At 49.7% G+C, this 14,729-nt stretch overlaps 1 protein-coding gene across 1 annotated transcript in view; it reads right to left on the reverse strand.

The window, feature by feature from the left end:
- NAA16 (N-alpha-acetyltransferase 16, NatA auxiliary subunit) overlaps positions 1-14,729 on the reverse strand; it is a 597,575-nt gene that overhangs the window by 13,621 nt on the left and 569,225 nt on the right. Inside the window, exon 19 of the mRNA XM_085621946.1 lies at positions 9,342-9,439. Within this exon, the coding sequence (XP_085478072.1) occupies positions 9,342-9,439 (98 nt within the window). The remainder of the gene's footprint in view (positions 1-9,341; positions 9,440-14,729) is intronic.

Raw genomic sequence — 14,729 nt, forward strand, 5'->3', positions numbered from 1 at the left:
CTGCATCCCTCCCATCGGCCAGAGCCTGGGTAAGTCGTGTCTGGACCTCCTCCGGACATAGGGGCAGCACGTCCTCCACCGTATCCCACAGAGAGTGGGAATAACGGTCCAAAAGACAGGCGGTGTTCAAGGACCGCAGGCCCAAACTAAGGGAGGAGAACAGCTTTTTGCCAAACTGTTCCAGTCTCTTGGAATCCCGGTCCGGCGGAGCGGTCGGGAAGGAGGATTGGGAGGTAGAAGCCTGGATAACCAGGCTCTCGGGGGTGGGGTGTTGGAACAGAAAACTGGGGTCGCCCGGAGCAGGGCGGTGGCGCCTGGCGACGTTCCTGTCCACAGGAGGAACTGTGGAGGGCTTGGACCAGGTGCCCTGCAGAACGTCAATGAGGGCCTCATTGAATTGCAGCAGAGGCTCAGTGGAGCTTGCTGCAGACTGAAGCACCTCAGTGAGGACGTTAGTTCTCACCGCCACGGCAGGCAGCTCGAACCCAAGGGCTGCGGCCGCCTTGCGCAGCACCACAGAGAAAGCAGCACCCTCCTCCGAAGCCACAGTCGGAGGAGAGATGAATCCAGTGTCTGGAGAGGTATCCAGACCACTTGCCTCCCCCAGTTCATCTGCCCAGTCCTGTGACAGCTGAGCCTGAACGGCCATAGGGTCCTCGGACCCCTCCCATTCGCCCCCGTCATCCGATTCCTGGTAAACAGGAGGAAGGAGCGGAGCCGGACGATAGACATAATGTGTCTCCAGCGGCGCCGTACGCGGCGTCCATCGACGCCGTAACGGCGCCGGGTCCGGACCGGGGCTGAAGTGGGGCACGACGCCGAGCGGAGCCGGCGTCGGAGGTGGAACCGGTGTCGACGCCGGCGGAGGAGGCGTGACGAGGTCGACCGGTCAGGTCCGCGGGGCCCGAAGGCGCACCAGTGGGCGTCGACGGCGGAGCCAGGTTCCTCATGGCCGAGAGGAAGGCACTGACTTCCGCCGGCGTCGCGTCAGTCCCAGGGACCGGCGGGTATGGGGACTTGCGCGGCGCCTGCGGCTCCGCTGGAGCCGCGGGGGTGGAACCACTCTGACCCTCGGCCGAGTCGCGCGACCGGCGAGGGGAGTCCGAAGAGCGGTGTCGCCTCTTGGACTTCTTGAAGTGCTTCGACTTACCCGAAGACTTGGAGCCAGACGATCGATGATGACGTTGGCTGCGGCTCCGAGTGGCGAAGCTCGAGAAGCTTACGGGACCGCTCCCGTCTAGCCTTTGAGGTCAGGGCCTTGCAGTCCGAACACGACTCCGCGTCGTGGTCGAGGCCCAAACAGTAAAGGCACCGGCAGTGATGATCCGTAACCGACATCAAGCGGTTGCAGTCAGCACAGGCTTTAAAACCAGGCATCCTACCGGCACCGGAGTCGAGAGAAGATCAAAAAGGATCAAAAAACGTAGTCAAAAAAGACTAAAAGGGGTAGCTCTCCCGGATCTGCGCTTACTGGCGCGGAAAAAAGAAGAACTGACGTCAGCGCGCGAGGGCGGCGTCTAAGTACTCCGACGACGTCATTCCGGCGCACGACGCCGACGACGGACGCGGAGCCGCAGACGACGCCTAGCGACGCGCAAGGGGTATTGCTGACGATAAATCTTCCGGATCCAGTGTGACGCCTGGGGATATTCTAAGGTGAGGAATCTAACTAACGTGTTTCTTTCAGATCTACATTTACCTTTACAACAAGGATCATTAATATCTTGACAGCTGCTTTCAAGGTCACTAAATTCTCAGGTGCTAGCTCCTAATTCCAATATGGTAAATGTCTTAGGTTTTAGACACAAGCTCATAGTTTTAGATAAAAGTTCGCTCTTTCCTTTTAGCCCCCCTGTGTCTCAAATTGCAGCGTTTTGGTAAGGCAGAGCAGTTTAAGGGGCCATGTGCTTACTTCTATTGGAGACAGATAGGTTGGTCTGCTCCCAGTGAGGACAAAGTGTTTTCCACTCCCAACTCAGTGTGAAGTATTCCTCTGAGCCTAAGCTAAAAGGCACTGAGTATTTCCAACAAGGTTCATCAATATTCAAGTGTGCCTGTTCATTGCATTCACTAAGGAATGGCTGACTGTTTAGGCACCATTTAAAAATTATTAATAAAATAAACATTTACAAAAACAATACAGTCCCATGTATACTGCATTATCTGTTTTCCGCAAAAAAATTATGTATGCATTTGAGATGTTATCATATTACCTTCTACTACCAGGAAGGTGCACATTTTTGCTGTTGCCTAAATAAATTCTCAAGTAGGAATACAGAGTATCCTTATGCTTTGGCAGAAGCCCACACCACTGATGATTCATAAACTGTAAAGATGATTCTTTTCATAAAAGGAAATATACACGAATCAACATGTTTCATTTAATATATGAAAACATAAATGATTAATGACTTTACATGTTTTGTCCCTAATTCCAAGCCTGGAACCCCCTTGATGGCACCTTTGCAGAATAAATCTCACACCTCTTGTAAGAGAACTGTCAGGGGATCCACTGAGAGCTGCTCTGATATGGCAGGAAGGTGCAACAGGCCAGAAAGAAATGGTAGGGCATAGCCATGTGAACAATATGGAGAACCCATCTGTCAGATGTGATGGATCGCTATCCTGGGAAATATTTCTGGATCCTGCCTCCCACACGGTGGCTGTGCACCACTAAAGGCAAACTAAAGAGGCTTGGAAACTGCTGTTGTAGTGAAGGGGGACTGGGAGAACCAATGCACGTGAGAATCTGCATGTTTCCTGCCACAGCCAAGTCCCTGGCTTCTTAAGGACTGGGGGTGAGTGCAGTGACCGTTGGGGAGAATGGTGTTGCCTGTATGCAAGACCCATGGAATAGCCTTGGAAGCCCCTAAACTGGTTAGGAAACTCTCAAGCAAGGGATGAAAGGCTTAGTGGGCGTGCCGTGGCTCAATACTCCTTACAGCATTCAAAGGCAAAATCAGCTTTGTTGTTGAATAGGCGTGACACAACGAAAGCCAGATCCATAAGGGACACCTGTATGTCACCCAAAAAAAACTGTAGATCACACCAACGCATGATGACTGAGCACCACACTAGTGCTGATTGCCCACCCCAGACACTCTGCAGTATCCAGGCCAGCACAAACCATGGTTTTGGTGCATCTTGAATGGTTCGAGCTAAGGAGGCCCTAAATTCTTTCAGGACCATTGACAAGATCTTACTGGCCTTGTCGCAAAGGAAATGCATGTAGCAGCCCAATGGGCAGGGAGTATTTACAGACCTCAATACAAGGCTAGCTGAAGAGAACTTTTGTTCTCCAATCGCCTCAATCCTCTTTTCACTCCCTGTCTGGCAGGGAGAGGGTGGGGGTTAGGGGTGTCGTAGGGAAAGAACTGGCAGTCACCTTGCTGGTGGAATTTGAACCACCAGGCTCTCTGGAGTACGATGGTGCATAAGGAAGTCAGGGTCGCCAGGTGCCGGTCTATGGTGTCTGGCCACCTGCCCAGTCACTGATGGGCAAGACCAAAGCTGAGACCAAGTTCCCATCAAAGTGTCAGCAACAGTTTCACTAAACAGGAGCAAGAGCTCAGATGAAGCACGCCCAGATTCTAAAACTTCTGAAAGGACATTTGTCTTAACTTCAACAGAAGGTAGCTGGTGGTCCAGGATCTCATCAGCATGTCGAATCACCACAGCAAGGGAAGCACCCTCCATCATGAAAGCTAACCTTTATCAGGGAAGTATCAAGCCCGCTGGCCTCCTCTAAGTCCATGTGGAAGTGTCTGCAGATCACCAATGGCCCTGGGAACTCGGGGAGCATCAGTTCCAACTGCAGAATTGGCTCCTCAGTAGGTGACCGGGAGCAAGAACGAGGGGCACATTGACATCCTCACAACGTATCTTTAGGTAGACAGTGGCAGGATGGGGTCAAGTCCTGCTTCATTGTCTTATGTTTACTCTTATACTTTGACTTGCAGGGAAACTTTGACTGCGATGAGGACCTCTCATAAGAGAAGACTCTGGACCTGGCCTGAACTTGGATAGAGGGCTAGACTTACACGAGGTTCATGACTTATTTCTGTGTTCAACAACATACAGCTTCGCTTCATGGTCGCAGATCAGTTTCGGGTGCATGACGGCGCACTCATTACACATCTTGGAGTCGTGACCTGAGTTCAATCATCAGTGAGAAACCTGGTGCAGGTCTACAACCAAAATTTGTTTTTACAATCACACATCATTTACAATTATTATTTTTTTAGCACGTACATTGTTGCATGCCAGATTCAGTATTTGGGAATCATCAAAAGACCCATGAAAGTGGGAGCAGAGCTCCAGATCTGTGTTCAGAGGTGCGAAAAGGAAGGGACAGAGGTTGGCATGTAGGGATGGATTTCTATGCTGCTCTGTCAATTTCAGAGTGGAACGTAGTTTACATGGAGTTGCATGGCACCAGCTAGCTCCATGCAGGAGAACGGCTATGAAAAATGTCCAGATCCAGCCTGGTATCTGGAGAATATTCTAAAAGTAAGGACTATGCGGTTAGAAGTATCCATCAGAAAGTTATAGAATTGCCGTGACCTTTCATCATCTCTCTTTAAATAAGGCTAATGAGTCATCGTTCAACTGACATTCATATGCAGTGAGAACACAGACTAAGACCAGCAATTGGCAATATTGCACAAGTTACTACTTGTGTAACGATATATCTGTAAGAGACATTAGTAAGTGATAGATTCCTTATCTTAGAATATCCCCAGGCGTCAGATTGGATTCGTAAAGTTTTTCGTCAGCAGTACCCCTGCGCGTCGGTAGGTGGCGTCGTGCGGCTCCGCGTCCGTCGCTGGCGTCATATGCGCTGAGATGACGTCACGGAGACTACTTAGGCACCACCCATGCACGCTGACGCCAGTTCTGTACACGAATTTCCGCGTCAAGAACGCAGAGCCATGCAAGAAACTGACCACTGGTGCCATGAAAACTAGGGCCATGAAAACTAGGGCCCTGACAGGGATGACCTTAACCCTAGAAATCAGTTCGCAGAACGAGTAGGATGGGTGGGGCGGTAAGGAATCTTTCACTAACTAATGTCTCTTACAGATATATCGTTACACAAGTAGTAAATTGTGCATCTGAAAGAGACACGTTAGTGATAGATTCCTTACCTTAGAACAGATACCCCAGCAATCCCAACCCCGTGTCGAGGATCTGCGAATAAGACAACACAAGAAAGACACGTTGAACAGAACGGCCAAAGAAGCCGTCTCTCCGGACTTGGCTGTCAAGGCAGTAGTGCTTGGTAAACGTGTGCAGCGAAGCCCATATAGCTGCCTGACAAATATCCTGCAAGGGAACGCCGCATCCCAAGCCAGTAGTGGCCGCCGTCGCCCTGGTAGAATGGGCACGCAGTCCCACAGGAGGGTCCTTCTTAGCCAGCGAGTAACACGCTTTGATGCACAGAACGACCCACCAAGAGATGGTTCGTTTGTGCACGGCCTGACCTTTTTTGGTGCCCGCGTAGCCAACAAAGAGCTGGTCATCCAGCCGGAACTGTTGGGTGTGCTTCAGACAGAACGAGAGCGCACGTTTTGGGTCCAGACGGTAGAGCCTCTTCCTCTTTTGAAGGATGCAAAGGCGGAAAGAAGGTGGCCAAAGTGAAGGTCTGCCCGATGTGGAAGGGCGTGACAACCTTTGGCAAGAAAGAAGGACGGGTCCTTAAAACCACCTTGTCCGCATGAAAAGAAAGGAAGGAAGGTTTAGAAGAAAGAGCCTGGAGCTCACGCACTCTTCTGGCAGAGGTGATAGCTACCACAAAGCAGTCTTTAGAGTGAGAAGACGTAAATGACAGGTATGAAGGGGCTCAAAAGGAGCGCACATCAGATAGGTCAAAACAAGATTTAAGTCCCATTGAGGCATTATGAAAGGCACAGGAGGAAACGTGTGTGTAATGCCATTCAGGAAACGGTTAACAACCGGGAACTTGAAGAGAGAAGGCTGATCTGGAAGCCTTAGAAAGGCAGAGGTGGCCGAAAGATAACCTTTGATAGTGCCCAGAGCAGAGCCCTGCTAGGCCAAGGAGAGTAGGAACAGAAGGACCTCAGAAAGAGGATCCACATACTTTGCTGTGCACCATGCCACAAATTTGTTCCACCTGCGGGCGTACACCCTCTTAGTGGAGGGACGCCTGGCTGCCAGAATGACATCACAGACTTCGGGAGGAAGATCAAAAGCTGTCAACTGTCGCTGCTCAATCTCCACGCATGGAGGTGGAGGCTGGACAGGTTCAGGTGGAGGACCGTCCCCTGCTGCTGCGACAGAAGATCCTCCCGAAGAGGAAGTCGGATCGGGGGATCGATCGCAATTGCTGAGTAGCTCGGGATACCAGTATCTTCGTGCCCAATCCAGAGCCACAAGGATGACTTGGGCCTGGTCGCGCCGAATCTTCTTCAGCACTCTGGGCAGAAGTGGTATAGGTGGAAAGGAGTACAACAGACCGCAACTCCACTCGCGACGTAAAGCGTCGCAGAGCGAGTGCCTCCTTGGAAATTCCGAACGCTCAGAACTGATGACTTTGCGCGTTCTCTTCGGTGGCGAATAGATCTAACCAAGGCTCTCCCCACCGCAGAAAGAGACCTTGCGCCACGTCAGAGTGCAGGCGCCATTCGTGATCCATCAAGCACCGGCGGCTGAGTTCATCCGCCCTGGCGTTCAGAGAACCTGCCAGGTGTTGAACCACCAAGGTAATGCCTCGATGTGCCAGCCATGTCCAGAGGCGCAGAGCCTCCTGACATAGGGTCCACGACCCCACCCCGCCCTGTTTGTTGAAATACCACTTGGCGGTGGTGTTGTCCGTGAACACCTGCACTACACATCCCCGGACAGAGGGAAGGGATGCCCTCGGTGCAAGACGGATCGCCCGAAGCTCCAAAAGGTTAATATGGAGCCGGGTCTCCGCAGGAGACCAGAGGCCTCTGATCTCCACCTCTCCCAAATGGCCTTCTCAGCCCAAGAGGGACGCATATGTCACCACTGTGTGCTCCGGTTGGGGAAGGGAGAGGGATCTGCCATTGACCCAATCGCGATTTGTGAGTCATGTGGGAAAGTGCCATCTTTCTTGCATGGTATGCCCCCATTTGTTGCTGAATTGCTGATGTACTTTGACTAAGTGTGCCCTGGGCTCCTGCCAATCAGGTGCCCAGGGCCTGTGTTCCTTCCCTAAAATTGCATTGAAGCCTAAACCCAATTGCCATTTCTGGCCACATGTCAGCCCCTGGTAAATGGTACCCTAGGTGCCCAGGGCACTGTGACCAAAGAAGGATGCAGGAGGCCATCAGGCCCAGGAGCGGGAGGGTCATCCTGACAAACCCGGGATAGAGATGAAAGATCAGAATCATAGCCTGAATATCCCGGACTTGCTGTTCGGGAGGATAAACCCAAAACTGCTTCGAATCCAGAACCGCTCCGATGAAGGGGAGCTTCTGAGAGGGACTCAGGTGCGACTTCGGCACGTTGATGGAGAACCCCAGCAAATGCAGGAGGTCGGCCGTAGTCTGAAGGTGGGTGACGACTGTCTGGGCGAGCCCGCCTTCAACAACCAGTCGTCGAGGTAGGGGAAGACTGACACCCCTGACCTGCGCAGATGGGCTGCGACCACCGCCATCACTTTGGTGAACACCCGAGGGGCGTTGGTAAGGCCGAAGGGGAGCACGGCAAATTGAAAATGCTCGTGGTCTACCGTGAACCACAGGTAACGCCGGTAGGTCGGGGAAGTGAAAATATGCAAGTCCAACGCTACCATCCAGTCTCCAGGGTCGAGGGCAGCCAAGACCTGAGCCAGAGTCAGCATCTTGAAATTCTCCTTCCTCCGGAAGCGATTGACGTTCCTGAGGTCCAAGATGGGGCGCATGCCCCCTTTGTCCTTCTTGGAGACCAGAAAGTAGTGGGAACATCCACGTCCTACTTCTGGCCCAGGAACGCGCTTGATGGCCCCCTTGGCCAGGAGGGCCGTGACTTCCTGCTGGAGAAGCGCAAAGTGATCCCCCGACATGCGGTGGAACGGAGGTGGCATGACTGGGGGGGCAGACTCGAAGGGGAGGGAGTTACCCCTTCGGACGATTTGCAGCACCCACCTGTCCGAAGTGACAGAATGCCAGTGGGTAAGGTGATGCCGAATCCTGCCGCCCACTGGCGTGGGGTGCACCCCAAAGCTTGGACTAGGGAGGTTTGAGGCGGATGCTGCGGGAGCGGAGGTGGACTGACCCGCCCGCTGGCCCCCTGAGCGGGACTGCGGGGCCCAAGGGCGCGCTGGCGGGAACCCTAGGCCTAAACAGGCAGTTAATGGTAGCAAGAAATTCTTGCACCTGTGCAGGAGTCGCTGACGGACCCGGATAAGGTGGGTAGGCTGCGGGACTCCCGGGCTCCGAAGGAGCCGCAGGGGCAGAACCCCTGTCCCCCTCGTCTGTATCCGGAGACGGACGGGGGGACGTCGGAGAGTGACAACGCTTCTTCGACTTCTTTTTGTGTCGTCTCTTAACCGAATCCGAGGGTGAAGACTTGGAGCCCGAGGAGCGATGATGGTGGCCCAGCGAACGTTCTCTGGAGCAGCCCCTGGACCTTGAACGGCGCTGGGACGAGTGCCGGACCTCAAGCAGCTTCCGGCACCGCTCCCTCAAGGCCTTTGGGGTCATGGCCATACAGTCCATACAGGACCGGGAGTCGTGGTCGTTCTCCAGGCAGTAGAGACAGACGTCGTGGGGGTCCGCCACTGGCATATTGCAACGGCAGGCCCCACAAGACTTAAAACCAGGCATCCCTACATGCACCAGAGTAGACTCAAACTTACAGGAGACAAAAGCCTCAAAAGGAAATTCAAATAGTGACTAAGGTACGTGCTCTAACCGTATCTACGCTTGCTGGCGCAGAAAAAGACAACTGACGTCAGTACGCATGGGTGGCGCCTAAGTAGCCTCCGTGACGTCATCTCGGCGCATACGACGCCAGCGACGGACGCGGAGCCGCACAACGCCACCTACCGACGCACAGGGGTACTGCTGACAAAAAACACGCCGGATCCAGTCTGACGTCTGGGGATATTCTAAGGTAAGGAATCTATCACTAACGTGTCTCTTTCAGATATATTTATTTCTGACCAATATTTTTCAACAGAGGAATTGAACATGCCGCTTTGGGGATCAAACCTTCACCTCGTTTTAAATGGAAGCGGAAGTATACTGGAAGATGGCTGGAAAATCCAAAATAGTCGTGTTGTGATGAATAAGAGCTGAACATCAGCACTAAAAATTGAAACCTAAACAGGAATAAAACATCTAATTTTCATACAATAGAGGAAAAACACTTACCTTCACATTTCTATCTGTTAGACTTGAATCCAACCTAGTAGCTACTGCAATTGCTTTCTCTTGTCGAGATGTATCCAAAAAATACATCATTTTAGCACCTAAATATTGAAAATCAAAAGCACATTCAATTACATTTATTCATCAAATTAAATCTAGAAGTATACTCGAGGGCTATACAATATACTACTTGCATAACATGGAACAAAAAAGTAAAAATACTACATGCAATTTTTATAGTCACATGCATGATCATTTCATCAAGCAAGTTGCATCTCCCCACCCGTCTTCCTATGCATACACATTTCGAGACAGAGGGTGAGTCAGGAAGGTTGTGTAAATGAATAGTCCTAATGGAATAAGAGCGAGGCATTTACAAAAGTGAATAAATATTAGCTCCAGTGTCTCAGATACTTAAATTCATTCCCATGGGTAGACTCCTAGGCATAAAAATTCCTATAGAGGGAAAAGTATAGGTTTCATGGAAGATATAGGTATAGTTCAAGTGGCAGCCCTACACAGAAGTCCAAAGACCAAGGGTCTCTGAAAGGCCATTGATGATATTTTTATCCCAAATGCATGGCGTTAATACTAGCTGGGGGATTAATGTTCAAGAATAAATGGGACAACCAATCAGGCAACAGATGCTGCAGACTTTTCCATAAAGGGTTAGGACCATGTAAATGAAAAACACCAAGAAGGGCAACAAAACGGAGATGTACAAATGACTACTAAAATCAAATTTGAAACGGTTTCCCTCTGGCTAAGGAGTAGGTGCTGCAAAGAGTAATAGGAAGACCAATTTCATGATTCAACTGCAAATATGACATGGAAGAAAAAGGGTTATTCATGAAAACCACCTTACCCGTGAGGCAGACCACTGTGGAGTCTGCTGACATGGCCCGCAACCTCAATCATGCAAGCCAACAGGATTGCCCCTGAATTCTGATGTTGCATGTTTACTGTTGCTTTAGATCACGGCCCTCCATGAACATTGCCTAAGCCAATGTATCTACAAGTCTGCGTTATCTAGACCGACTGTGAAAGGCACACTGATGTGGATCTGATGAAAATAACTGCTGAAATTGACTCCCGGTAACTGATCATTCTTACAGACATCCTGAAGCCAGTAAATTACACTGAGGCAGAGTCTTTTGAGAAACGCACACCTAAGTTCACTTATCATAATCAAACAAAAACACAGATGAAAATGCAAAGGCAGATATTTGACAAAGGTGGATGAAAGAGTCTCCAATGTCAAGACGTTTGAATTGACATTGATAGATGTAATATCTACGTAAGTATTGAAAGTGGGACAGACTCAAAGAGGGAGAGTCTGACAGGTAAATGGTTGGTTGTGCTACTGTCAACACAACCACCAAAGAATATCCATTTTGGTGCAAGTGAATTTCCTATTGCTTTGATGAGGAAAATGCTACTTACCCAGTATGCATCTGTTCTTGGCACATAGAGCTGTAGACTTACATGCTTTGCATAGCCTGCCATCTAGTGTTGGGTCCGGATGTTTGCACTTTGTTTTTGTTCGAAGAAGTATTTTCCAGTCACGAGGTAGGTGACTCCTCCTTTCGGTGATAGAACGCCTGGGCATAGACTCCATTGTTCGATTGTTTTCCCGCAGAGGGTGATAATGGAGTTAGTGCGTAGTAGAAAGAGATGTCCATTTATATATGTATCTAAGTAAGATGTCACTGCAACAGATATAGGTACCCAGGGAGGCGGGTGGGCGCATGTGGATCTACAGCTCTACATGCCAAGAACAGATGCATACTAGGTACGCAGCATTTTCCGTTCGAGGCATGTGAGCTGTAGATCACATGCTTTGCATGGACTATATAGCAGTGATCTCCCAAAGCGGTGGCTAACCTGTAGCTGTTGCAGTCGTTTGAAATAGTGTACGTAAAACTGCTTGGCCCACACTAGCTTGCTGTCTTGCTAACACATCTACACCGTGCAATACCTGATATTGATATGGGATTGCCTTTATGTGGTGGAGCAAAAGCCACAAATAGTTGTTTTGTCTTACGGAAAGGTTTTGTCCTTTCTATGTAGTAGAGTAATGCTCTTTTCACATCTAAGGTGTGTAAAGCACATTCTGCCACAGAATCTGGTTGAAGGAAGAACACAGGCAACTCAACAGATTGGTTGATATGAAAGGCAGAAATGACCTTGGGTAGAAATTTAGGGTTGGTCCGAAGAACCACTTTGTTTTGGTGTACTTGTAAAACTGGTTCTTCTATGATTAGTGCCTGAAGCTCACCTACTCTCCTCAGTGATGTGGTAGCTATGAGGAAAGTTACCTTCCAAGTGAGAAATTGCAGCTAACATCTGTACAGTGGCTCAAAGGGTGGACCCATCACTCTGGTGAGGACAATGTTGAGATTCCACACTGGAGCAGGTGGAAGTCTTGGGGGAATGAATCCAGTCCCTCCATAAATGCTTTAATGGCAGGCACTCTAAAGAGAGACAGATGTTGGCTATTCTGAAGGTATGCGGCTACTACAGCACGATGTAAGCGTATGGATGTGTACGCTAAATTTGAACGCTGCAGATGTAATAAATAGCCTATGATGTTTTGAACTGAAGCATCAAGCGGGTTGATCTGATTGGTATTACAGTATATGACGAACAGCTTCCACTTTGCTGCATAGCAAGCTCTTCTGGTAGGATGTCTTTGATGATATTCATGCAGTCTGGCGAGAGATTGAGGTAGCCAAACTAAGACTTCAGGTGCCAGATCGTAAGGTTGAGATGACTGGGATCTGGATGTCTTATCTCTCCACGGCTCTGCATGAGGAGATTGGGTGTAATATGTAGTTTTTGGTGAGGAACTACTGAGAGCTCCAACAGGGTTGACAGGCCCATGTGGGAGCAACTAGGATTAGTGTCAGGGATGCCTGTGAGTTTCCAAACCACAATTTTTTTTTTTTAACAGATTTTTTATTGATTTTCAAAGAAAATAACAAAAAGACAGAGGAACAATCTCATGGACAATGCAAAGAAGCATTTAGATAGACAAAATACATTGCAAATACAGTCATCAGTATTCCTAAAATCCTCACAGATCCAGCCGCAACCGGGTTCCCATCAAAAGGCCCCTGTGAGCGGTCATCTGGCCCCCCATCCCTCCTGGTAGCCAGTACAGCACTCAGGTCATTAATTCTCCGCATCCAATACAGCCCAACAGCGAGATTCAAATAAGAACTCCTAAATCCCGCTCCTCCCGCCAGTCCTCAAACACCCCAACGCAAACCCCCCACACCTACCACCACCCCCCGGCATGCCGTTGATTCAATGAGACACACACATGGTCACCCAAACCCCCTGCAAACCATGCCAGGAAACCTGCCACATAGACCACATCCTGATGAGGTCCAGGACCACTAGAGGGATTCGTTGCCAAGTCGACTCCGGACTCATCTCCGTCAAGTGTTTCCAAACCACTAATGAAATGAGTGGGAGAGCCAGAAAAGCAGACAAATATCCCTGCCAAATTCATCCATAGTGCATTGCCTCTGGACAATGGGTGTGGATACCTAGATGCGAAGCTTGGGCATTTTGCGTTTCGGTTTGTGGTGAACAGATCGAAGTCTGGGAAGCCCCACATCTGAAAGAATGGGAGGAGAACTTGAGGATGGAGTTCCCATTCGTGGATTTGTTGTCTTTGATGACTGAGGAGATCTGCAATCTGATTACTCCTGGCAGATGTTCTGCGAGGAGATACATTTTGTGACATATGGCCTATCTCCAGATGGTCTGTGCTAGCTGGAGAGTGTGTGCCCCCCGTTTATGTATGTAGTACATTGCGGTATGAATCAACTTTGCCTACTAGATGAACTTGAAATGCTCTGAGCGCTAGAAAAATGGCTAGCAGCTCTAGATGATTTATGTGAAGCTGCTTTTGTTGCAAGATCCACATGCCCTGAATTGTGTGTGTTTGGAGATCAACTCCCCAACCAGTGAGTGATGCATCTGCTGTTAGCACTATGTGTGGAACCGGGTCGATAAACGGCCGTCCTTTTAAAAGGTTTTGTGGATTCCACCATTGCAGAGAGCGATGGGTGCGGCCGTCCACCAACACTAGATCTGATAACAGACCCTGAGCCTGGTTCCACTGACCTGCTAAGCATTCCTGCAGGGGACGCATTTGAAGTCTTGCGAAAGAGACTATTAGGATGCAAGATGCCATCATCCCTAGTAACTGCATGAACACTCGAGCTGGCAATGAGTGTTGAGGCTGAAACTGAGAGAGTAGAGTCTGCATATTGCGGACTCTGGTCGGATTGGGGTAGGCCAGAGCCTTTTGTGTATCTATAGTGGCTCCCAAATACGCTTGCGTGTTGAATGGTTGGATGGAACTTGGGACAGATTTACTGTGAATCCATGATCGTGGAGAAACTACTGTTTTGTGAGTGTGACGTAGACAGCTTTGTTGCGAGCTGGCTTTTATGAGCCAGTCGTCTAAGTATGGGAAGATGTGAATGTGTTGTCTTCTTAGATGAGCTGCGACTACTGCCAGGCATTTGGTGAAAACCCTGGGTGCGGTAGTTACTCCGAATGGAAGTACCTTGAATTGATACTGCTGGCCCGCTACCACGAATCTGAGGAATTTGCGGTGAGCGGGGTGTATTGGTATATGGAAATAGGCATCCTTCAAATCCAGAGTGGACAGAAAGTCAACTTGCTGAAGGAGCGGAAGCACTTGTTGGAGTGTCACCATATGAAAGTGGTCTGACTGAATGTATAGATTTTGTTCTCTGAGATCTAGTATAGGCTTGAGAGAGCAGTCCTTCTGAGGAATTAAGAAGTACAGGGAGTATACACCGGCCCCTTGATATTGTAATGGGGCTGGTTCTATAGCTCCTTTTTCTAACAGAGAGAACACTTCTTGCTTGAGAAGGCGGAGATGTTCTTGTGACATTGCGTGTGATTTTGGAAGAATGTTTGGGGGGGGGAGTGTATGTAAGTTCCAGGCAGTAACCATTTTGGATAGTTTGTAGAACCCACTTGTCTGAGGTGATCGTTTTCCAGACAGGTAAAAATTAGGAGAGACGTCCCCTGACAGGAGTGGAATATTCGGGGGTAACGGAAGGAAGTCACTGCTTGTTGTTTGCGGGGGAAGTGAGTGTTGAGTTGCCTCTGCCTCTTCCCTTACCGTTGTTTCCTCCCTTCTGGACCAGGAAATACCGTGAGTATACCCTTTGGTTTCGCTGGAGGAGAGGGACCTCTTCTATGGCTTTTTTGGAGAGAAGGGTATACACCTCGCCTTACAACAGACGCTTGTGTTGTTGTGGAAGGCACTTCAATTGTGGAGGCACCTGTGGGGGAGGAGACTTGAACCTCAGCAAGTAGCCATGCTGCACAATATTCGGC

Source organism: Triturus cristatus, chromosome 8 (assembly GCF_964204655.1).
Source record: "Triturus cristatus chromosome 8, aTriCri1.1, whole genome shotgun sequence".
NCBI classification, from domain to species: domain Eukaryota; kingdom Metazoa; phylum Chordata; class Amphibia; order Caudata; family Salamandridae; genus Triturus; species Triturus cristatus.